We start from the raw sequence: 22,141 nt of genomic DNA, 5'->3' as shown, positions 1-22,141 counted from the left end.
ATACATTTAAAGATATAATCACTTTTGTTTGGGAAACACTTTTTTTGTAATTTTTTATTTACTTTGTTAGTACCTGTATACTACCTATGTCAGAAAAATACTTGAACACTCTCAGGAAATCCCAAGTATATAACTTGGGGTAAACTTACTTAATCCTTTTAATCAAATCAAGATATACAGACAGGCTTGGTTTTTATATAAGAAACATAATCAACTGAATGTGACTAAGATAAAGTGTTCAGAAGAGATAATGTTTAATACATTTCAGGAAAAGATAATTAATATTTAGATGTTTAAAGAATTTAACCACAAATATGAAGATATATAAGGAAAAGTTACCATATGGGAAAAACAGAACTTTCTCAGCTCATGCTGAGATTAGTGTTAAAATTTTGTATTATGAATTTGAGCCATAAGAGTAAGACCAGGGCCCATATATACACAAATGATCCAAACACTAAAAAAAGTTCCTTTTCTTTAGATAATTGTACAACTGGTATGCACTTCCTAGATAAAAGTACAGTTTTAATAAGATCATAGCTTCACAGATAATGTCATTTACAAATCTTCAAAATGTAATAAACCCACTAGATTCTATCTAGCATGATCATATGAATAAAGATAAGAAGTTGCTTTCTTGACATCACTAAATATCAATACTAGTTCAGCTTATTTAAAAGACAAGAGGGCTGGGATAGGGAGGGTGGGAAGAAGTCATGGGAGGGAGGGGATATGGGGATATATGTATAAATACAGCTGATTCACTTTGTTGTACAGCAGAAACTGGCACAACAGTGTAAAGCAATTATACTCCAATAAAGAGCTTTAAAAAAAAAAAAGAAGATAAGCCAAGCATGCTGGCTTGTCTCTCAGTCTCCTTTGCAGATCTGGTTTTATGTCTGACATAGACTACAGCACATACCATGTGGGAGAGTGGGGAAGCACTGGCCTAGAAAATCAAGAGGGTTGTGTTCCAGTCCTGGTTTAGCCCCCAATTAGTCAGTCTAAGCAAGACGCCTTCTCAAGGCCTTCATTTCCTCATTAAAAACAAACAGGTTGTGCTCAATATCCTCTAAGGTCCTTTCTAGCTCTACAATTCTATGGCACCAATAATTCTATGTGGGTTCATTTCAGAAGACATAACACTTGTTTACATTAAATCACTTCTGATACATTTATTATCTAAAACTGTCCATACATGAGGTCTGAATTATTAAAATGTTTTACTTTTATTTTTTTACATATTTTTCAAGTCAGAAACAGTAATTCAAAACACAACTACCACATTCTAATTTTTTAATCAAAATAAGATGACCAGAATCATAAAACTTAGCATTCACAACATTAAACCTAGAAAAAATATACGTAATTAATAGAATATTAAAGTCAAAAGAATATCTGACAGAGAGAGAGATTAAGACTTCTTATGAAGTATGTTTCATTGACAACTATTCCATAACAACTGTGCACTCAGAATTTGTGGACATAACCTTATGAGCTGGGGAAAAGCCCAGCCCAAATGTCAAAACACAGGGCCAAAGTGATTCTGAATTTCCTAAAGATACATTTTGAGGAAGAAAGAATTCTTTCTTCCCCATTTCCCCATTCCCTTATCCCAAAGAGAAGAATTTAAAATTATGCACATCTTTGGTAATATTTTACAGAAAACAAATGCCCAGATAGAAGGACAATATTTAACTTAATATTTCCTCTTCAATTTGTTTTTTATAGCAGGCATGTTAATTTCATTCTGAACATGGTATGCCAAATAACCTGAACTTCCAGGAATGAAGTCATGTAGCTCCCCAAGAAATTTCTTCATGGCATCAATTGATATATAACCTACAGAATAAAAAATATATATATAGGAAATTCTATCATATTATCTGCTTTTCAATGTCTTTGATTTGTTAGAGTTAAGATTTCCAAAAAACTTTTTTAGAAAAGAAGTAAAAAGAAGAAATACCAGTGAGATGATTCTCCATGAAACTTGATAATTATCAGCAAACACCCTGCTTCCCCTTTCACCTCTATCCCCAGCCTTTTACCTCCTTTTAAAACACAAATACCTGATTTGCTACTTTGACTACAGAGGGTGTGATGTGCACGCTGGGGATGAAACATAAAAGTACCTAGACCAAAATAACTGGGACATTTGTTTGGCTTAGAATGTAATCACTTAGAACTACCTATCCAACTAGCTACTAACAGCACAAACAGCTAGCTCATCTTCCCTAAAAGAACAAGCGACACTTTCCTGCACTGCTAACACTGAGATAACAGTCTTTAATAAAAAATTAACAGGAAAAGTGTTATCACTGCTTGGTCAACAAAGGTTACAGGTGTGCATAATTCTAATGTGAATAATCTGAAAGAGATGAGAATCAAAAAGAAAAGCTAGAATGGGGAGAGCTTAAGCATTCAATGACTTTAAGAAATATTACCTTGATAGCAGCTGCTTAGCTGAGTGATAATGTTTTATGTGTAATATGTGTTTGTGGTTTATACTAAAGTTGAAACCTGATATAAAAGTAAACACTGTATAAAAAAAATTCTGGTAGAGCTCAGGGATGATTGAATTTAGACCACTACCATCATAACAAGGCTATCTATACAGTTTGATTGTTTATAATAATAGATAATAAATTCATAGTTAATAAATTAACTATGAAGCCAACTACATAAAATTGACGAGTATTTTTAAATATATTTTAATCACTGCCATTTACTCAGAAAATCTTTTAAAGCACTATTACTATACTCCATATTATTCATGGTCTTTGACTAATGGCTAGATTTCTGTGTAAAATAAACTAGCACATAAAAATATTAATGTTTAATTGCACATATACACTGTGTGAATTTTTAAAGTTATATGTGAGGATAGAAGTTTTTAAAATAATTACTATATTAATAAAAATATTCCTGTAAGTTAAAGGATAGGACATTTATGCATAAAAATGGATTATTGTAGCCGTTTTGAAGTATTTAGGACTTAGGCTGAAGTTGACATACACCCAATTTAAATTAGCTTAAACAAACGGGGAGTCTACTGGAAGGACGCTGCCATATCAACCAAACTATAAGGAAGGCAAACATATTGCTGGGCCTCAGAAATAACCTGAACCAGCTCTCATGGCCATCTCACTGATCTTCAGTTTTTTCCTCTACATGTTAGTTTCATTTTCCTCTCTTGACACAGCTCACTTTCCTGACATGGTAGAAAACATGGCCACTGATAGTTCTCAAGTTTTATATCTTAGAGCTATGGTCACTGAATAAGAATGACATGACTTGCTGCTTTCCATGTCTAGAAATCCAGACAAAGAACTGTGATTGGCCCAGCTCAAATCAGGTATTCACTCCCAAAGCAACTGTTGTGGGTAGGAACTAGCTCATGTTTTAGAAAATGTAACCCAAATGAATTGAGAAGAAGAAAAGAGAGTTCCTGGGAAAGGCATTCTTGGTGGACAATTCCATATGAGTCTGTGGTAGCCAGCCCCCACCTCAGATGGCTCTGAATGATCCCTACATCCTGGTATTCATGAATTTGTGTAGTCTCCTCCCACTTTGTACTTGGATTGGTCTATATGACCAACAAACAGCACTTGACAGAAGTAATGATATGTCACTTCTGAGAATAGGATATAAAAAAGCCAGTGGCTTCTGTCCTGGGGACACTCTTTCTCCCACTTGCATTTCTCACTCCGAAGAAAGCAAGCTACTATGCTGTGAACAGCACTTATCAAAAAGTCCACTTGGTGAGGAGTCTAACACTTTTGCCAAAACCCAGCAAGAACCCAAGGCTTGCCAACAACCATATGCATGAGCTTTGAAATGGATTTTCCAGTCCCAGCTGTCCCTTGAAATAACTGCAGCCTGTCTAACAAAGTGACTGCAACCTTATTAGAGATTATGAGACAGAAGTAACCAACTAAGATGCTCCTGGATTCCTGGCCCTCAGAAACTGTGAAATAATGTGTTCATTGTTTTAAGCTGTTAAGTTTTGGAGCAATTTGTTACACAGCAATAGATAACTAATACAGTATCTATTATAAGTCCCCAAACTTTTAATTATCAGAACTTTTTGGTTTAAAAATTTTGTCTGCAAAATATTTATCATTATTAGCAATTTTTTTCCTTTTATTAATCACACATGTAGCTGTTAATCAGAACTTTTTATCATGGGTGATAACCAGTGATACCAGACCTAGAGGATTTAATTCCAGTCAAAAACAAAAAACAGACAAAAAAAATTCACTTGATATCTTATGGGACATTGGTAATATTGGTACATATTTTTGGTTGTCACAACTTGGGGGCCAAGACAGCTGGGGGGGGGGGGGTGGGTCTGGATGGGATGCTACTGGCATCTAGTGGGCACTGGCCAGAGTCCCCCTCTCCAACAGAGAATTACCTGCCCTAAAATGCCAATAGTTCCAGGACTGAGAAACCCTGTTCTATGGTATAGCTCCAACCCGTATTTTCTAAAACCAAACATACAATTAGTTTTATTTTAAGAGAGTTAACATTCACTGAGTTGAACTCAATACGTTTTGAGTAAGAGACAGTCAAGTTATAGTCACAAAAGTTGATACCACTGCCTAATTTAGAACTCTCACTCACTACATTTTCAATTAACACAAGCTGATTTTCCCAACAAGAAGTTATTTCTTCCTGTACAAGCAGATGGGCATGATAAAAAAGAAAAAAAAAGGAAGGACTGTCACTTCACATCAAAATTAAAGACAAATAAATATCTTTTTTTTTTTTTGCCCATGCCATGCAGCATGCAGGATCTTAGTTCCCCAACCAGGGATTGCCCCCTGAAATGGAAACATGGAGTTTTAAGGGGCATGGAGTCTTAGCTACTGGACCACCAGGGAAGTCCCTGAATTATCTTTTTAAAAATGAAGGTTTCTCCCAATAAAGTGCTATTTAAAAATTTAATGTAGAAATATAAAGAAAGGAAATAATTATTCAATTGCACAAATTAAAAAAATCAGAAAATTTTACTTCCACCAATAAAATCAATACCAGCTTATCGCAGGTTAAAATTCTACTGTAAAGATTCTAACTAATGGTATTTCTATAGTTCTTTTTTAGTTTGTTTTTATTAACTGTTATTTCTTTTTGAACAGTCAGATGGCAATGAAACATACAGCAGCATTGTTACTTGTCCAAATCTAAGCATCTGTCATTACTGTATGGCTGATTTTAATATTTATCATTTATTTTTATAGTATGTTGTCAAACACTTGGTTAAGTCCAAATGAACAAAAGACATTTAGTACCTGGTGATGGAGTTGCCCGACACAAAATCAATACCAGCACTATACCACAACCATGGTTTAAGTTACCTACACTTTATCTGAATATTTAGGTTTAGGGATAATCTAGGCAGCAATCAGCTACTCCCAATCTTAGTTCTTAAGTACAGTTGACTCTCCAGTAATGCGGAGGTTAAGGGTGCCAACCCTTCCCACAGTCGAAAATCCATTTATAATGTATAGCTAGCCCTGGGGATTCAAGGTTCCTCGTTATCCATGGTTCTACATTTACAAATTCAACAACTGCAGATTATATAGAACTGTAGCATTTATTATTGAAAAAAATCCTCATATAAGTGGACCCTCGCAGTGCAAACCCATATTTTCTAAGGGTCAACTGTACTTCTACCTAGTGGATTGCCCTTTGCAGTCAATAACTGCTCCTAAGAGTCCAAAACTGACTTTTCTACTATCACAGTTGGATAGAAGTTTTCTTTGATGTCTTCAACACTCAGCCCCAAACTATACATTAAAAGCTCTTTTTGAAGTGCGTTTCTGAAGGCTATTTTATATTACTCAAATGAACAGAAGAAAAAAAAATAATAAAACAAATGGCTAGACAAATTGTTTAGAAGGAATAGTAACATGAGAGAAAACATTTAGGAATTTGTGAACTGTTGCAAGAGGTAGTTTTGACACTGCTAAATAAAGAGAAAATGATAAATAATTTTATAATGAAATATCAAAAAGCTTATACTTTTTAATTGCAGTTTTAAAAACAACTTTTTAAAAACCTCTATTTTTTAAATTATCAATGACCCTACTGAATACTACCCAGATCAAATTATCCAAATATTATTTCCTCATCTCACTTCAGTTAGCACTATCCAAACCCTAATGTTCAATTTTCAATTAGTTCCCTTGTTTGCACCCTCTCAATGTCAGCCTCAGTGAGCTGTCTTCTCTTTACCTCGGGCACTAGGAAACCCAAATATGGAGTCCATTGACACCTGGGTGATCCATGAAACAGCTTTTGGGCATATGTGAGCCTCTTTAAATTACATATAAAGTTTGTGTGTTAAGTTTGTGCGTGTGTATGCTTCGGGAAAGGGACCTATGTTTCATCAGATTCTCAAAGGAAACTATAATCAGAGTTGTCCATGCAATTAATCTTCCAAATTGGGACACTTAAGAGTAAAAGCTAAAGCCAGGACAACTTGCATAAACTGAGACTTTCGTTAACAGGGACATGTTTTCACCTCATCTATAGACCACCATTTTAACACAGAAAATATGGGGCCTATCTTTGGGTTAGTTCTGCAGATTAATTTATTTAACATGTGAATGATGTCTCCTATTAGCATGTACAATATAGAGGGCTTTACTTTGTACAAAATATTCCCGTGTTTCTTCCCTACTTGGGTTGACTCTAAATTTTATTTTAAATTACCTGTTACCATGTTGTTCACTGGATAATTCTGAAGAGGGAAGTACATCTGCTTTTCTACAACTGGAGTCCTTATAAAATGCTTTTCTGTGCTATAAAATGAAACATATAGAAAGTCATATTTGTATTTTTTTGGACTTGTCTTACAAATGAGAAATGTTTCCAGGCAATATATATAGCAATCTAATTGCTCTGTGATCAGACTTCAGTATTTTTATTGGATGAAAACGTTAACTATGAACTTCTTTCATGCTTCTAAGTAATACAAGGGCCCATATAAATATATTTGGTTTTCTTGTCTGCTTCACAAAACAAATATTTATTGAGTAAATAGAGACCTGGGTCTTTTTCTCAATATTCTTGAAAGCATAATAGTGCAATAATACTTTTATAATTAGATAAAATACATATACACATATGTAATCTTAAATACGTTAAAAGAAAAGGCTCCATTTTAAATAACCACAGCATTTATTATTATTCAGTGTTCAAATAATTGGAACTCAATTAGTACTTCCACACTTTAAATTAAATAAAAAATGATGTCTGGGAAAATCATGACTTCTAAGTGACTTCTGAATTAAAAAGAAAAAAAGTTAAATTATTCGGAATGTGGTTGCATAGTATAATTAATTATATTCTAATTTTTAAAGAGCTAAGCAGTTTTCAACTAAAATATCCTATTTTCTAACTGCCAAATAACAATGTTTACTATTTTTAGAATACATACAATCCGCAGATATTACAACTGTATGAAAAAATAAAATAAAAAATTGGAGTCATTCTTAAATTTATTTTCTTAAAAAATCTAAAATTACACTGAGTGATGACAAAGGCTTTATTTTCAATTTGTTTAAAAGTTAGAGCTCATCTTGGACTTCCCTGGTGGCACAGTGGTTAAGAATCCTCCTGCCAATGCAGGGGACATGGATTTGATCCCTGGTCTAGGAAGATCCCACATGCTGCAGAACAGCTAAGCCCAGGTGCCACAACTATTGAGCCTGCGCTCTAGAGCCCAAGAGCCACAACTACTGAGCCCACCCACTGCAACTACTGAAGCCCACCCACTGCAACTACTGAAGCCTGTGTGCTCTAGGGCCTGCATGCCACAACTACTGAGCCTGTGTGCCGCAATTACTGAGGCACATGCGCCTAGAGCCCATGCTCCACAACAAGAGAAGCCACCACAATGAGAAGCCCACACACCACAACAAAGAGTAGCCCCCATTCACTATAACTAGAGAAAGCCCATGTGAAGCAACAAAGACCCAATGCAGACAAAAAAAAAAAAAAAAAAAAAGAGTTCATCTAAACTCTTCTAAAAGAAACCATAGCTCAGTTAGGATGAGATCCTACAAACAAAGCAAAACAACGTTCCCAGAAAACTCAGGGACTAAACAAGCATACCTGTTATCAGTGTCATTATTTATCATGGCTCTAAAATTTGTGGCCAAGCAAAAAGAGATGGGGGAGGGGAGAGAAAGAAAAGGAAGAGTTATATAGTGAAAAGGAAGAAGAAATACTTTCATTATTAACAAGTGACATAAATGTGTACCCTGAAAAGCCAAGAGAATCAACTGAAATATTTTCAGAATCTTAAAGATTCCAAGTGGGTAAATATAAGACAAATACCCCCAAACAAATAACTTTTCTATATCAGCAGAAACTAATGAAGGAAATAATGATCCAATCCACAATAGCAACAAAATTCATAAAAATCTAGGAATAACATAATAAGCAGTTTCTGATTCTATCTGTAGAAAAATCAGGAAACTTTACTGATATATAGAAAAGAAAAATAAAGAAAAACAAAAAAGTTGTCTTAGATAATAATACTGAAGATTATAAAGACATCAATTCTTCTCAACTTTAAGTTTAATACAATTCTCAATAAAATCCCAAAGGGATTTTAGTGTTTAAGAACAAAGTAATTCTAAAATTCACAGGAACAATCACATGTTAGAATATCTAATAGGAGGCAAGAACAAATTTACAATAGAATGAAGAAAATACCTAGGAATAATCTTAGAAGTATAAGATTTATATGAAGAAAATATGAAAATGTTTTTTAAGGGCCACAAAACAAAACTTGAACAAGTAAGGAAAAAAATACCATTTTCTCAGACAGGAAGATTCAGCATCATAGTCTCCCTAAATTAATCTATATTTTTTTGTAATGTCATTAAAAATAACAGGAATTTTTGTTTTAACATGAACAAGCTAGTTTCAAAATTCAGATGGAAAAATAAGCCAGGAAGAATAGTTAACTAAGAAAATTTGGAAAAGAGTAAGGAGGAGGAACTAGCTCTAGATGTTAAATCACATTACAAACAATTAAAACAGTGGCACTGCTGCGTGACAAATATAAAGTCCAGAAATAGACCCAAATACTTATGGGGATTTAACCTAGGATAAAGGTGGCATTTCAATACAGTGAGGGAAAAGATGAATTATTCAATCAATAGGCAGGAGTATAGGTAAACTATCTGAAAAAAAAAACGAAGAAGAAGGTGGATTGCCACCTCACATCTTATACTAAGATATATTCCAAATGTATCAAAGATTTAAATTTAAAAATAAAGAAATCACTAAGAAGAAACCATAGCAAAATAATAATAATAACAGTAATCTTAGAGAAGATTTTCCTAAGAATGACATAGAACTCAAAAAGCCATTAAAGAAAATATTAATAAGAATGAATACATATAGTAAAAAATTTTCTGCATGCAAAACCCAACATTTTTTAAGTCAAAAGACAAACATAAGCCAATAACTGTAATTTATTTCACAAAGAATTCATTCTCCTAAACATAAAGGATTCTTGCAAAAAAAATAAAAATAAAACTCAGTCAATAGAAAAATGTGCAAAGGATATGAACAAACAATTCACAGAATAGGAACTATAAATGATTCTTAAACATATGAAAAGACATTCAACCTCACTCATAATAATGGTAATTCAGAAAAAAAACTAGAGTGAGACACCACTTTATATCTATCAGTTTAGGAAATACCAAAACATACTTTAGCACACTGTGTTGGAGAAAGTATAGAAGAAAGAACAGTGACTAACCATCCCAGTTTATCCTAGATTGAGGGGTTTCTCAGGACATGGGCTTTTCAGTGCTAAAACCAGGACAGTCCCAAGCAAACCTGGATGGCTTGTTACCCTAGCCTGGAAAAGGCACTTAAGTACACAAACAGCAGGAATGTAAACTGCTTTAACCTCTGTGCAGGGCAATTTGACAAGACCTATCAAGAATACAAAATGTATATGCCTTTTGACCTAGCAATTCCTCTTCTAAGAGTTACCCTACAGACACTCACACACATGCAAAATCACATTACATGATCAATCACTGAAGTACTGTTTAACAGCAAATTAGAAATCACCCAAGGGACTTCCCTGGTGGCGCAGTGGATAAGACTCTGAGCTCCCAATGCAGGGGACCTGGGTTTGATCCCTGGCCAGGGAACTAGATCCCACGTGCATGCCACAACTAAAAGTTCACATGCCACAACTAAGGAGCTGGGGAGCCACAACTAAGGAGCCCACCTGCCACGACTAAGACCTAGTGCAACCAAAAATAAGTAAATAACTAAATAAATATTTAAAAAAAAGAAATTACCTGAAGGTCCAGTAACAGGAGACTAGTTAAATAAATTATGGTAAACCCATACAATAAAACACTACACAGCACAAAAATGAAAAAGCTCTTTATGTAGTAATATGGAATGATCTCCAAGGTAAATTATTAAGAGAAAAAAGGAAAGGTGCTGAACAATGTTTATAGAATATTACTATTTGTGAAGAGAAGAAAAAAATGAAAGAATATTTATTTAAATTTGCTAGTATATGCGTATATAAGAAACTGATAACATTGGTTGCCTCTGGGAGGGAAACTAGCTATCTAGGAGCTAGTATATTTCATAGTTTCCCCTTTTGTGTACCTTAGATTTTGAACCATATGAATATATTTCCTATTAAAATAATTAAAATTTAAAAATAGAAAAATAGTAAGTAGGAATGAAGAGATAAGGGAGACATTTTTAAAAGGAGAGTAATGAGTTCAGTATTTACTTGCCTTGTCAGGTATTAAAATACATAAAGTTATATAACTTAGAATATTGTATTGATATCAAAATAGATCCATAGATTAATGGAGTAAAACAAGTGGTCTAAAAACAGATCTCCATGTGGAGGGTCCTAGAGAGTGTCATACAGAGTAAAGTCAGAAAGAGAAACACAAATACGGTATAATAATTGCATATGTGTGGAATCTAGAAAAATGGTATAGATGATTTTACTTGCAAAGCAGAAACAGACATAGACATAGAGACCAAATGCATGGATACCAAGGCGGAAGGTGGGGGAGGGAGGAATTGGGAGACTGGGATTGACACATATACATTATTGATACTATGTATAAAATAGAAAACTGATGGGAACATACTGTATAGCACAGGGAACTCTACCTAATTCTCTGTGGTAACCTAAATGGGAGGAAAGTCCAAAAGGGAGGGGGTATCTGTATATGTATGGCTGATTCATTTTGTTGTGCAGTGGAGGCTAACACAACATTGTAAAGCAACCATACTCCAATAAAAATTAATAAAATAAAATAAAAATAAAAATAGATCTCCAGATACATTAAAAACAACATATGACAAAGGAAATCACATCAGTTGGAGACAGATTTATTCTTTAAAAAACTGGTGGAAAACTCCTATTTGTAAGACAAAAATAAATTTTTATCTTCACCTATTACCATAAACCAAAATTAATACCTGCAGAATTAAAAACCTATCTGATACCTGAATGGGAAAGGACTTTTCTGAACATAAAAGCAATAGAAAAAATAATAAAGGAAAAGTGATTAGTTTAACAATATAAAAATTGAAAATATGTATCTCTAAAATATATAAGCCAGACAACAATCTGAGGAAACAACGTGACAAATTGGCAAAAGGATAGATTATATAGCTAAAAATGTCAGACAAGTTGATAAGAAAAACTATAAGGCTCCCAATAGAAAATGGAGAAAGGGTAAAAGTAAGTCACTGAAAGAAAATGTAAAATGCTAATAAACAAATTCAAAAAGATTCAAACCTACTAGTAATGAAAGAAAAATGCAAATTAAAATAAGATGCTATTTTTCTCTATTAAATTGACACAAGACCTTTTATTAATACTCAATATACTGATGATGGTGTGGTGAGACCAACACTGGTGGTAGTTTTAAATCTGTACTTTTGGGGGAAGTAACTAACAATAGGCATCACGGCCTTTAAAAACATTCATATCTCATTAATACTGTAAATTCCACATCTGAGAATTTACATTAAGAAAATTATCTAGGAAATTCCCTGGTGGTCCAGTGGTTAGGACTCTGCACTTTCACTGCCAAGTGCCTGGGTTCTATCCCTGGTCCAGGGAACTAAGATCCTGCAAGCTACGTGGCACAGCCAAAAAAAAAAAAATCTAAAAAGTAGAGAAATTTAGTTTTAAAAAGATATTCATGAAGGTGCCACAAGAGTAACAAATTGTAAATAATTGTTTTAAAAAATTTAAAGGAAGGTGGTTAGACAGACAAGATTAAATGCCGTATACAGCCATTACAAATCATAATATCAAATACGGTTTTTCAAAATGGGGAACTGCCCAAAGAATACTAAATGGAAAGTCGAGATAGACTATATCTGCAGTCTGACATCAACTCTACTTAATGTGTCTATCTGTATAAAACTACCAAGAAATGTACTAATGTTGATGGTGGTTATCTGAGTGGTGAGTTTGCTTAGAATTTAAATTTTCTTTATTCTTTTCTTTTTTAGTATTTTTTCTTTTTTTGTATTTTCTATTTTGACAAATTACATGCATTATATTTATAATAAAATAATTAAGAACAAGAAAAATAAGCAAAAATTCATGCCATTTTCAGAAGATTTGGGAACATACTGGGAAAGGAAAACAGCATAGTGATTAACAGTTCAGACTGTGGATCAGCTAGACTTGGTTTCCAATCAGCTTCACTACTTAAATAATATTGGGTGAAGTATTTAGCTCTCTGAAACTGTTTCCTCAATTGTAAAATGAGACTAATGCTATTTAACTATCTGATAAAGTTGTGAGAATCAAATGAAATACTGTGAATGGCTTAGTTCACAAATATCTTGTTTTTGGCAAGTGTTCAATAACTAATTCAACACTTAGTGTTCAATATCACTGGTAGCAGGCCACAAAATAAACTTCCTGAGTAGGTTCAAAGTGTATTTTGTTCTATGTTCGCACTGCACCCTCTGGTGGTTCCACAAAGAAAAAGCCTCTAGGTAGACAGCTACCTTTGTCTATTTTTGTTGTTGTTATTGGAAAATAATGGACATATTTTCCCCAGATTTGTAAGCCCTGTTTGTACATTAAGGAAAATAGCCTTTGTCAAATGCTTTTACAAGTGTATTTTTTTATCTTGATTTATGGTATTTTTATTTCCATGTACAAGTTTAAAATATTTTTGGTAGTCATTTTTTCCTTATGCTCCTGCATTTTGTAGGACAACCATTTTTTTAAAATTTATTTATTGGCTGCATTGGGTCTTCGTTGCTGCACATGGGCTTTCTCTAGTTGCAGCGAGAGGGGGCTACTCTTCATTGTGGTGTGCGGGCTCCTCATTGCCATGGCTTCTCTTGTTGCGGAGCACGGGCTCTAGGCGCGTGGGCTTCAGCAATTGCTGCAAATGGGCTCAATAGTTGTGGCTCATGGGCTCTAGAGCACAGGCTCAACAGTTGTGGCACACAGGCTTAGTTGCTCCACAGCATGTGGTATCTTCCTGGAGCAGGGATCAAACCCATGTCCCCTGCATTGGCAGGCAGATTCTTAACCACTGCGCCACCTAGGAAGCCCCCAATTTTTTTTTTTAAACTCATTAAAAAAAATTTTTTTTTGGCTGTGCTGGGTCTTAGTTGTGGCATGCAGGATCTAGTTCCCTGACCAGGGGTCAAACCTGGGCCCCCTGCATTGGGAGCATGGAGTCTTAACCACTGGACTACCAGGGAGGTCCCAAGACAACAATTTCTTGAAAAACAAAAAATATATATATATATGTATATACATGTATATATGTGTATACAGATATGTATAGCTGATGTCTTTCCTAGTCAAGTGAATCACTGGGAGTTACTTTTAATTTCTATTTCCCATTCTTCTCTTACAAGGTCACTTAGGATAACCATTTTCTCCTCTACTAATTCCTTAATATCTTCATGGTCTCACCTTGGCTTTTATTTTTCTTCCTCTCCTTACCAGTTTCTTATCTCAAAAAGCATAACAAGTTCAAAGGAGTGCTATACATAGAGATTCCAAAGATCTAGAATATGGATACTCAAATTTAAGTGGTAGGTTATCTAGAAGTCATAGGACCATAAAGCAATAGTTTACTAAATTTAAAATAATTAAATACACAACTTTGCGTTAAGCCAGATAATAACTTGTTTCAAATTAAAGAAAAACAGGAGGTACAGAAGGTATAAGGAAAAATTATGGAAAAACCTTAAAATTAAAAAAACTATATACATTAAACTCATTAAACTTTATATTGAAGAAAGATCATTTTTATTTCAGTAGCAAAATACAAGACTTTCAAGTTGTTAATGCTCCCTACATTACTTGAAACACTTGAAAACCACTGATCTGGAAAATATGGAATCAGGACTAGATAACGAGTAAGCCTGGAACAATGGGGCCTTCTCATAGGTTGGCCCTAACACAATGGCAAGTTCATGTTTGTTTGTCTTTTTAAATATAATTTAATTTCTTAAACCAAAGTAGCCACATTACAAACAGTTTGGAAAGGGGAAAATCACCCAGAACTTCCAATCTTAATAAAATTACTGCTAGTATTTAGTTTGTTCCCTTCTTATGATTATAATACGTATTTTAAAAATAATGTAACAGTGATCAAAATACACATAAAATTTTTCTTTCCTTCAAGGATAGCCTAGCATAATAGTTAAATACATGGGTTCTGGAATTAGACTGACTCAGTTCAAATCCTGCTTCTCCCCACTTAATAAAGTTTTGTATGACTTTGGGCAAATTACTTAATCTGTGTATACTTGATCTCTTTTTCTGTAAATGGCAACGGTGATGATATCAATCTCATAAGATGACTGTGAATATTAAATGAGATAAACACACAGTGTTCAAAGGTATCTATATTGAACTGAATATCAATGAAGTATTCAAATTCAGTACCTTTTGGATAATTCTTTTTTGTGATCTGTTGCTAGCACACTGCTTTCCCTAAGGGCCTTGATTTCATTTGATGTTACTTCATCATGCTGTGGAGAGCAAAAGAAATCACATTTAAAAAAATCAGCACACCAATGATTCAATCAAAGTAAAAATTAAATTGGCAATATATATCAAGAGTCACAAGAATATTCATACACTCACGTCCATTCCATCTAGTTTGGTGGAAAAAACAAAATTTTGTACACACACACACAGAATTATATATTTTTAGAGATACATAAAGAAAGAAGACCAGGATTTTAAAAATATAAGCTGTGCTTGATATTCTCTTTCTGATTTTTTGAAATTTTCCCTAATGTGGTCATATTACTTTTTAGTTTAAAAAAATAAGGAAATCAGAAAAAGTGTTATTAATCTAAACTTTCTTAAAATCCTTGACTTGAAAACTTTTAGGCTTCCTGTGAGCTACAAATCAAAAACGTGAATTAAGCCGAACAAACTCTTTCCCCTTCAAAATTAAAGTGGAGTATTTAGCTACGGGGTTACAACAGAACTAAAGGTATATTAAGCTTTTCCAAAAGATTATGTGAAAGTGACTGACCTCAAATAGTGGTATCTATCACATATTATATTTACTTAATATGCCATTAGCAAATTCCCATATTTAGGTCACAAATTCACTCCAAACAATAATCATGTTCCCCAAATTACTTTCCAGATTTACCCTTGTTACTGCCATTCGATGAAGTACTTTCTACTTACATATTCCATGGTTACATTATTATAATTGGATAATATTCAATATCAACATTTGAAAGAACAAAATCCTTTATCATGTAATCATACAGTTTCTAGAGTCAACAGTCAATACAGGCATGTGCTACTAATTTTTTAGTAAAAGAAAACATTGGATTGGGTTGGAGCTGAGAAAATTTCGTTCCACTTTGCTAATATCTGGCTATGTGAACTAAGTCAGGCCTTTATCTTCTTACCTCAGTTTTCTCATTTCTAAAACAGAATGATTAAATTAATGATCTTTAAGGCTGTTTTGGTATACCCAATAATTATTATCAAGTAATAATCATTCTACCACCATTCATGTCCCTGGAAACACTGACAAGTCAAGGATTAGATATTTGATCCTTAGTACAACATAGGTAAAGATACTAAAAGAGCTATTATTTTCAGATGATGACACTTTGGGAAGAAAATACAAGTTAATGAAAGAAATACAAAATGCATAAATTAATTGTTTGGCTTTAGACATATTATAGAGATTTTCTCTCTTTTTATTTTGAAAAAATTCAAGCTTACTGAAAAGTTAAAAAAAAATACAATAAGTACTATATACCTTTTGCCCAGATTCACAGTGTTAACATTTTTGCCTGTATGCCCTTTCTCTCTCATTTTTTATTTTTGCTGGACCATTTGAAAATATTTGCAGATATTATGACATTTAACTCAATCTTTAGCATGCATTTTCTAAAAAAAAAAAACCAAAAAACAAAAACAAATAAGAAAACAAAAAAAAACCATTTTTTATCATAATACCACTATCACAATTAAGAAAATTAACATTAACCCAATATCACCTAATATACAGTCAATATTTAAATTTTTCCAACTGTTCTCAAATTTTCTTTTTTATCTTTTTTAAATTAAAAAATCCAGAATCCAATCGAGTTTCATACACCACATTTGGTTGTTATGTCTCAATCTAGAATAGTCTTCCCTGCTTTTTTTGTTTTTTTTATGACATTGTTTTAAAGAGTCTAAGCTAGTTAGTTGCTTTGTGATATGTTCCATAATCTGGAATTATCTGAGTATTTACTTATATTTAGATTCAGAATTTTGAACAAGAACACTACAAGATAATATTATGTACCTTTTTTTTTTTTTTTTTAGCGCCGCGAGGCTTGCAGTTTATTATATCCCTGACCAGGGATCGAACCCTGACCACAGTAGTGAAAGCGCCCAGTCTTAAACCACTGAACTGCCAGGGAAGTTCCTGTATTGTGTATTTTTTATTATAACACATTGAGCGGAACATAACAAGAGGTTGTTCCAATACTGGTGATGCTAAATTTGATCAGTTGGTTAAGGTGGCATCTGCCGGATTCCTCCACTGTAAAGGCATAAGCATTGCTTGTCGTTGTAATTAATAAATAATCTGAGTTGATCATTTTAGATCATGATTTAACATCCATTAATGACCCTTGCCTAAATCAATTATTTTATTGGGGGTGGTAAAGTGCGAATTTTCTATTCTACCATCCTTTCTAAGTTTATTACCTTTTATTCTGTAAGGAAAATTTTCCGTTATCCCACTTTTTCCTTCCTTCCTTCTCGCTTTCCTTCCTTCTTCCCTTTTCACCTTTCTTCCTCCTTTCATTCCTCTGTTCTTCCTTTTTTCTTTCTTTATGCTTTTGGAGTATCACTATGGAATCATGGATTTTTAAAAATTTAATGTATTATAATCCATTGCCACCATTATTTTTTCTGATGCTCAAATTATCCCAAATTTGGCTTTGCATAAAGATTTTGAAGTAAGTCAAAAGCATCGGCAAATTTGAGGCAGGACGGCAAAAGCTAAAAAACCTTCCAGTATTGCACACATTTATTAAAGGGTATTATTTATAACATTTAACAAATGGTACAACACAGGAATTAATCAAATAGCATCTACACTGGCAGTAAAGAACTGGTGAATACTCTGTACCTACTACTCCCTTAATATTACTAAGAGAGGCAAATTTTCGTTTTTTACGTGAATAATTTTATTCATACAAAAAATCTCAATTTTATTTTTTTACTAACATACTAGTGTAAAAACAATGTCAAACTAGATAATGTTCAATAAAAGCATGTCCTTTGAATTTCTTACTCTGGGTCAATGGTGCTAACATGTCACAAATACGAATTTTTAAGATTACATTGCTTTCAAAATTTTTTGAAACTATAGATTCTAATCAAGTACCTTAATTTACTCTTACCTTTTCTATCAGAAAATGTTGGTCCTGTTCCCAAATAAAACTACCAATTTTTCTTCTTATTTCTGTAGTAAGAAAAACAAATCCAATACTGTTCTTTTTAAAAAAGTAACTTTGTAGAATTTTCTGAATTTTGTTTAGGTTTCAAATCTCTAGGTCAGTATTATTCCACTTGCATCAAAAGTACCTAAGATACTTGTTTAAAATGCAGATTCCTATTGAACCAGATCATTGAGGAGAAGCTGGGGAAACTGCATTTCTAAAAAACTCTCCAGATGATTCCAATGCATTATGAGAAGCATTATTGTAAACTATTTTTTTTGCTGTAATATGTATTTTCATCAGATGTCAGTGTCTTCAGGCCAAGTATTTATTATAAAGAAGACAACTGTCCAGGCAAAATAAAAGGCATAACATTCCTGAATTTGCAGAGTGCTTCAAGAATTCAATAGTTTGTTAAAAGAAGGTTGGATGAGCAACATGTCTAGCAGGCATTGTAGTACAGGAATTCAACAATGCTCAGCATGTCAAAGGACTATAAAATCATCTAAAATCAATGATCTTAAAAGTTTCCACAGTGGCCCACTCAAGGACAAAAAGTTAACATTCCTCTAGACCTAAGCTGTCCAATACAGCAGCCACTAGACTAGATACTACATGTGGGTATATATTGAAATGTGTGGCTAGTCCAAACTGAGATGTGCTATAAGTATAAAACAAACACTGGATTTCAGTGTCAAAAAAAAAAGTAAGATTTGTCATTAATTTTTATACTGATTATATATTGAAATGATAATATTTTAGATACATTAGGTTAAATAGAATATTTCTTAAAATTAATTTCATCTCTTTTTCCTATTTTTAATGTGGGTATCAGAAAACTTAAAATTAGTATGTGGCTTACATTTGCCTCTCACACTTTTACTAGATAATTCTGGTCTAAGCAGATAATAATGCATACTTTTTATTTTTAAAAAGGAGCATGTTTTCATCTAAAACAGATTTTTTTAAAAATTTAATACATTTTAATGTAAGATGCTAAACTCAAAGACTTAATAAGAGTGATAATTTGAAATTAGATCAGATAGTCATTCCACAATATAAGCTCCCTGCAGGTGGGTATTCACAGATTTGCACAGTTTTTGAGTAAATCAATTCTCCTATCCAGTCAGTAATTTACTTGCATAACTGGGAATTTGTACTACTTTCAGTCTGTCTTTCTGAGGATGGGCACATACACATCAAAAAACACATCAAGAATTGGATAATAATGCAAGACCTACAACAATGGGATATATAAAGTTAGTCTATAAAAGATAGGTAGGATTCGAACAGAATAGGATAAGAAAGGGTGTTCCAAGTAGGGAAAACTAAAAGAACTAATCTCAGAAGCAATTTATTCACTTGCCCTTTATTTCATAGAGTTGCTGAAACAATTAATGTGAGAGTACTTTCAATAATGGAAAGAACAATATAAATATATGGGTTTATTATCATAATGAATCTTAAAATATAAGGGAAAAAAATCCAGGGCTTCCTAGGTGGCGCAGTGGTTGGGAGTCCGCCTGCCAATGCAGAGGACATGGGTTCAATCCCTGCTCCAGGAGGATCCCCCATGCCGTGGAGCAACTAAGCCCCTGCGCCAAAAAAAAAAAAGGGAAAAAAATCCAGAATAATGGTGAGATTCAAAACTAGCAATGAACATTTATTAGATACTCACAGGTCAGACTACTTAATATATTATCTCATTTTATCCTCAAAACAACTTGGGAGAAATTGCTAGAGGTCACAAAATTAGTGTGTTGAATCCTAGCCAGTGAACACTGTGAGGACAAGATCTGTATCTGTCTTACTCACCACTGAATCCCCAGCACCTTGGTTGAAACATGGCACACAGTAGAAGCTTGGTGAATGTGTGAATGAATGATAAAGCGAGGATACACACCTAAGGCAATCCGATCCAAAGTACATGATTTTCGATTTATATTAAATGATACAAAACACAAAAATCTCTAAGAACAAAGATCAGAAAAGTTGGGTGACATAGCTGGATTTGGCACTCTAATAGAGATTAGTTGAAAGATCTTTGCTAACCTTTTTGAAGGCATGCAGGAGGAAGAATGAAATGACCTAAAGCCACCGAGTTTTTTATTTCAGCGTTAGCTACTGCAGAGAGATAGTAGGCGTGAAAAACTGTAGCATTATCTTCTATGTAATCAAGACTCTGATATATTCTGGGAGAAAGAAAGGAAATATTTTCGGTTATGAATTAAACAAGAATGTATTCAACATTTCAAAAGAAAGAATAAATGAACGGAAATCGAATTATCTGTAGGTAATCAGGAGACTGGGGGAGGGGCGTGAAGGGGTGAGAAGTGCAGCAGCCAGGACGGTGATCAGACCGCTGCTTTGTAAACATAATCGGACCTCATTGTGAAGGGGGATCACAGGCGGACAGATTGGAGGCCCAACAACCTCTCAGAAAGTTACTGTGATTATTGGGGCAAGAGGTAATTTAGGGTGTGTACTAAGATAGCGGCAGTAAGAACAAAAAACATTTACAAGGGCACAATCCATGGTGTTTGGTCATGGATTAATTGGATTAATTAATGGATTAATGGGGGTTGGGGTTATTATCCAAAAGAAACTACCAAGGTTTTAAGTTTAAGAACACAGCAGCTGGTACAGGTATGAGGGGCAATCAGGAGATTTGGTTTAAATATATTGAATACGAGGGTCCTTCAAGACGCCACAGAGATGTGGGAGAGTCAAATGGAAAACATAACTGGAACTCGGGAAAAGATCTGAGGGCTAGGTAGGAGGCCACGCCATTGCGGCAGAAAAGAGAAGAGAAAGGTATCTAGGACTGGACTGAAATCTTGCTCGTTTCCAGTATCTTCCTATTATCAATATTTATTAGTGCACTGCAACTTCTATCTCCAACTCCTGGCTCCTCATGACCCAAAAGGTACTGCCAGGTGGCCTTCAGGTACCTCAGCGTGTCTGGGTGTGAGGCATCGCAGCTGAACAAGAAGTCGGCGGCCTTCGGGTCACTGATGGTCCCCCCTTCAGCCACTGCGGAGGCAAGAGCACAGGATGAGCCCAGCAAGTGCTCTGCGGCCAAGGTACCAGAGGGAGAACGGGAGCTCCCTTCACCACCTCACCCACCCTTTCCGCCCAGTTTCCTACCCCAGAACTGCCTCAGGTCGCGGCTGACGCTGCGGCAGAACCAACCCCGCTGCCCTTGAAACATGGCGCTGCCTCACACGCCTCACGCTCGGCTCGAGGCGGGGGGAGGGGGCCGGGAGCTGAGATCACTGATTGGTCCCGGGTCCAAAGCCAAGCTCCATGATTGGTTCTCAGAGTAATGGGCGGGAAAAGCATGAGCAGGCATGAGAAGGAAGGTTCCCGTCACCACCAGCCGGTGCAGACCAGCTCACAAGATCGTGAAGAGGCCTCTCAGCTTCCCCGACTCAGTGGAGGAGGAGGGTCTGTCGTGCTTGTGAGTTTTAAACTGTAAGTATTAACAAAGTTATTGTGCTGTGTTATTATTTTGAAGCAAAACTCATTTTACCACTTCATCTATAAATGTTCAGCTAGAATCTCTAAAAGATGAAGACTTCTTAAAAAACATAACACAATATCATTATCCCACTTAAAAAGGGAGTTCCGGGGCGGGGGGGGGGGCAGTGGTTAACATTTAGTGTTTCCTCTGCAGGGGGCATGGTGAGATCCCTGTTGGGGGAACTAAGATCACATATGCCACGCGGTACAGGCAGACAAACAAAATGCTTAAAAAGTAACAATTCTTCAGTATAGTCATATATCACCAGTGTTTGAATTATGTTTTTCTGTATAGCTTCCCCAGCCCCCCTTCCTCACATCAGTTTTGATAAGCTATATTTTTCTGGTGTTGGGTCCATTTAATCTAAAATTTAAAAAATATTGATATAAAGTTGACCATAAAATCTTTTATAAATTACAGAATTTATAAATAATATTTTGTAATGTCTGCAGGCTTTGCGGCAATGGTTCCTTTTTCATTTCTGTTGTTGCTTGTGCCTTTTTATTTCTTAGTCTCGCCAGAAGTTTGTCGTTTTTATTAGACTTTTCAAAGAACAAACTTCTGACATTTTTGATACTCTCATGTATTTCTTTTGTATATCACTAATTTCTGCGCTTA

At 34.5% G+C, this 22,141-nt stretch overlaps 1 protein-coding gene across 1 annotated transcript; it reads right to left on the bottom strand.

Moving 5' to 3' along the window:
- Positions 1–1,693: 1,693 nt before the first annotated feature.
- On the bottom strand, positions 1,694–21,233 carry TERB2 (telomere repeat binding bouquet formation protein 2). The gene is made up of 7 exons (XM_057725267.1): positions 21,148–21,233; positions 20,952–21,033; positions 20,053–20,192; positions 17,962–18,023; positions 14,969–15,054; positions 6,721–6,809; positions 1,694–1,842 (listed from the first exon to the last, which is right to left on the bottom strand). The coding sequence occupies exons 1-7, from the start codon at positions 21,209–21,211 to the stop codon at positions 1,700–1,702; spliced, it is 666 nt and encodes a 221-aa protein (XP_057581250.1). The 5' UTR covers positions 21,212–21,233; the 3' UTR covers positions 1,694–1,699.
- Positions 21,234–22,141: the final 908 nt, after the last annotated feature.

The sequence above is a fragment of the Hippopotamus amphibius genome, chromosome 2 (assembly GCF_030028045.1).
Source record: "Hippopotamus amphibius kiboko isolate mHipAmp2 chromosome 2, mHipAmp2.hap2, whole genome shotgun sequence".
Classification (NCBI taxonomy): domain Eukaryota; kingdom Metazoa; phylum Chordata; class Mammalia; order Artiodactyla; family Hippopotamidae; genus Hippopotamus; species Hippopotamus amphibius.
The sequence above is the reverse complement of the archived record's forward strand: the minus strand, read 5'-3'. Positions and strand labels throughout refer to the sequence as shown.